This window comes from Ceratina calcarata, unplaced genomic scaffold, assembly GCF_001652005.2.
Source record: "Ceratina calcarata isolate Rehan_Ccalc_2016 unplaced genomic scaffold, ASM165200v1 scaffold325.2, whole genome shotgun sequence".
Taxonomy (NCBI): Eukaryota; Metazoa; Arthropoda; class Insecta; order Hymenoptera; family Apidae; genus Ceratina; species Ceratina calcarata.
The window spans coordinates 34,341-38,734 of record NW_017155190.1 but is presented as its reverse complement, the minus strand read 5'-3'; the positions used below and the strand labels follow the sequence as shown (position 1 = coordinate 38,734).

General features: G+C 42.4%; 1 protein-coding gene across 1 annotated transcript in view; it reads left to right on the top strand.

Annotated features, from left to right (window-relative positions):
• Positions 1-4,243, top strand: part of LOC108624705 (uncharacterized) — a 14,260-nt gene extending 10,017 nt beyond the window's left edge. Inside the window, exon 2 of the mRNA XM_018024180.2 lies at positions 413-4,243. Coding sequence (XP_017879669.1) covers positions 430-4,038 — 3,609 coding nt within the window. The 5' untranslated portion in view covers positions 413-429 and the 3' untranslated portion in view covers positions 4,039-4,243. The remainder of the gene's footprint in view (positions 1-412) is intronic.
• Positions 4,244-4,394: the final 151 nt, after the last annotated feature.

Here is a 4,394-nt window from a genome sequence, read left to right as displayed (position 1 = left end):
ATTTTAATACACACGTTCGGTATTTTAATTGCAATAAAAAAATTAACATTTATTTCATATACACTGACCTCAAGTGATTTTGGAGCTGCACATGGCGCCATCTAGCGTTCACAAAATGCGGGGCGCACCTTCTATCTAATTGTAAGCCTGAAATGCGAACCGCGACTTCTATCTCAGACCTGAGAAGTATCCTGCTTCCTTCTAATTGTAAGTCAATATTGCCGCAAATATTGGAGCCAAGCGGGTGAAGGTTAGATCGCGCCACGTGTAACCCGAAAATCGCTTGAGGTATATGTATATTGATGATTTCTTTTATAAGTACAGAACATATGCATCCATTAAACTTCATATCATCAGAAATTATTTATAATATTTCGAAATAATATAAACAGTACTTTTCAACCGTGTTTAGGTCGATTCAACCTCGAGATGGCTTTACAAACGCCTTATTTGGACGCTATTCAAATAATCCCCGGTGACACTCCTGGCGATAAATTCCGATGGATAGCGAATCTAATAAAGGAACGATTGTCCGAATGTAACAATCTGGAAGATGTAGTCGAGTCGGAGAAAGTTCCAAGGATGCTGGCTCCTCTTATACAGGTGCAAGCCGCAATAATGCTGAACAAGAAAGATCCCAGTGACCAGAACGCGTATAGCGCAATCGCTGAGGCGCTTAAATCTGACGATGAAATAGTAGTTTCCAGAGCATTGCAAGCGAGCAGTTTCTTTGACGGAAGCAACAAAACCATCACAAACGTTCGATACTTCTTCGACAATCTGTTCCCTCATGTTTCTTTAAATACCAGAACGCGGATCATAAAAAATTTGACGATTCATCTAGCGCCTAAAAATCCCGGTCTGGCCGAAGAATTTTTTACTGCGGTGGCTTCGTTTTATGGACTGGAGCAAGCATTGCCATTGTTGTTAGCTTGCAGCGAAACTTTCACATACGATACCATCGTGGAGAAAAAAATCGTTCTAAGTCGTAGGTTCATCAAACAAATTTTCCGTAAGAATCCAAATTTCGTCGTACGTTATCTGAGACTGAGCAAACCGAACATGGATCCATGCGCGCGGAACCTTCATCCAGTGGACATCTTCGACTTAAGCGATTTCTTACCGTTGCTGATCAAAAAACGATTGAACTTGTTCGTGGAGCTGTACGAAATGCACGAGAACCTAAAACCAAACGTGCGTCTTAGTAACAAATGCGCGGAGGCATTCTTGAAGAACGGCAAGGAGCACCTGATGCGGAAACCGAAACTTTATATTAATTTAGTTCCATTAAAAATGATCAGTCAGAATCATCTGGAATCGATATTTCCTAGATTGTTCCCCGAGACTCCGGAGAACGTGTCGATTCCCAAAATGTTGAATTATCTGAGTTATTATCAACAAGAGAAGAAAGTCGATTTACTATTGAAATCTTACCAACAAGTTTACGGAAAAAGTATTCTGGATAATCCGGATTTAATAACGGCAGATTTGTTGGTGCTGTTGCCATCCGAGGAACGAGTGAAACAAGTGAGGATCAAATTGGAGAACGAAGATAAACCACGGTCGAAAATTGACTACTTGAACAACTGGACATGTTATTTGCCGATCGAGGAATCGATACCTAAATTCAAGGAAGAGATCGGCAGAACCTCGGAGATGGAAATTAGATCGGCGATAGCATGCAAAATGATCTATTCGTGCAAGGTGAATAACGACGAGCAGGCTCTGTTGGACGTACTCACGTATCTCAATAACAGACACAAGAACGAGCAAGCTTGGTTCCTACTGAACGTCTTTAACGCTTTATTAAAACTTTATGACCTCTTTCAATTGAACGACGCTTGCTGGACAGTTCTCCTACAGATGATTATGCGTCTCTACGTGAAGAAGGATTTAATGCCAGGTAATTCTGCCAGTGTGAAGATAGTGGAGGAAGCTATCCACCATAAAATTCTTCAGAATCAGTCATTCGATAAAACGATCGACATACTGGTGGATCTGATGAGTATGAGATGCACAGAACACTGGAATATTCTTCAAAAGTATCCAGAACACGAGAAGATATGTTTAGAGGCATGCGTGAAGGTGGTCTCAGAGAAATATGATTCCGACAAGACGCCTTGGAAAGAAGACAAGGTCGGAATTCTTTACGACCTATGCGCTTCGATCTACTATTTCAACGAGTGCCATCAAGTGGAGATCAAGAACAATCATTTAGAACGTATGACCATCAAGAATTACCCATGGTTGATGCAAGCAGTAGACGAAATCCTATCAACAAGCCACGAACACAAGCAAAGAAATGTCTATATCGTCCAGAACCTGTTGGGTATACTAAAGACGCACGAAGAAGATCTTTACAAACGTTATCGACCGGAAACGAGTAAAGCGGACGATGTGGTAGCGGGCGTGGCTATCGCGAAACTGAAGGGAAATCCGAAGGACGTTTTGGTTAACTGGAAGGAGTATTTGGAAGCTTGTCAGAAAACCTGGTACAATTCTTACGCGAAGCGCTTCGTGAAAGCTACTCGTTGGTACAAGGATATTCCTCTCAGATTCGTTGAACAGTGTTTCGAGGATTTAATCCAGAAGAAAGAAGAAGACTGTTTAGATATACTGGCCGTACTCGTCTACGGATTCACCTTCGAGAAGATCATTACGCCCCTGCTACCAGCTAATGCAAAAATAGACGTTCATGACGAAGAAGCGGGAGTCAATTACGGTCTGATTTATCATACGATCAATGGCATGAAAATTGCCAATCCACCGGTTTCCTTAACTATTTTGGGCAAGCTATGCGATGATGAGTATCTGTCAGCAGCACTGACTGCTCTTACGAACGTTTGTAGAAGGACCAACGCGATGGACGTGATTGTATTCGCGAGGACACTGACTACACAAAGAGTGTCCGTACGGAAACACGGAATAAGATTGATGTACATGGTGGCGCCTCGTCAGGAGTTACTCAAGTTCCTTCGCGCGCAGTGGGAGACCGAGAAGCACCACTCCATCCGAGAAATTCTCTTTGTGAAGACGATGCAACTTTTCCAGCAGGAGCCGGGGCCCGACAATTGGTCACTGCTCGCTCACGTAATTTCTACGCTCGCGCCAAACGACGTCGTCGATTTCAAGAAGGCGTTATCATTTCTGGCCATGACTCCGGACGAGTACGTGGCGGATTTTATGAAACTGGCGTTGAACGCGATCGACAATTTCGAGAAGGTTGGCGTGGATCAAGACGTTGTGAACGTCTACATTAGCGAGATGTTGAGCAAGGCAGGCGCAGCTATTTGCAATCTTCTGCCGGAGGATTTTATTAGGGAATTAATCCGCAGATTCTTGTTCCATCAAGAATCAGAAGTTTCCCGCTGCGCCGGTATGTTCGTGATAACCGCGCTGCTTCATCCGGCTAAGGAAAAATTCGACAAGCGGATGAGAATGTTTTCCGACGTATTCACGGAGGTGGTGAAAAATGGCTGGAATGTCCCGCATCCGAAATATCTTCGTTTCTACCCGGTGAACAACGCTGTTCACCGTTTCATCGAGCTATTTGTCGAATCGTTTTCGTATCTGGACATCATGGAACTACGTCTGATCGATGGGATCCTATCCGTATTCCTATCCGTATTGGAGCCACAGATGGACGCAAAATCGTATTTGCTGCTGATTTATGTGAAAGAACAGGCAATCGTGAAGACGCCCAAAGAATTCGGAATCAAGATAGGAGAAATGATACCCAAACTGTTCGAAATCTTTACACCGTTGTTCACTTTTTTCATAATCGATACGCTACAACATTTCCTGGAAATGTCCACATTCCCTGAGGACCAAAATTTAAAGATAATTGAGGGACTGGTGGAGGTCGGATCGATCGAGGCGATAGTGACCGCGGTAAAACTGTTGTCCGTCCAGCCGATCCAGTTTGAGGAGAAATACAACAATCTGATCACAAGATTTTCGGAGCACGACCATCCGGTGATAAGAAGCATCGTCTGTGATATAAATAATAGAACGCGTTTGCCCGTTTCTCCGAAGTAGTAATGATATTTTTCTCCATTCCCTGTCAAGTAGCAGACAATGTGAAATCTGATAATTCATTCTAATATACTAAGTTTCTTGGTGTCACAACCGTGGATTGCACGTGTGTCTTTCATTTATAGATTTTTTAAATTATCCTTAGAATTATGTATCATAGTTCAGCGAGTTTCAAGACTCTAATATATCAAATAAATGAATTCTAAGATTTCTGTTCTTATCAGTTAATCAAACGAAATGTTTCCTAACTTCGATGCATTAAAATGTTTGATAAGAAAATGTTTAGTTCGATAGATCGTTGATTGGTCAATGGATGATTTTTGTTTTTGAAGTCACGATCTAACATCGCGCACAATACA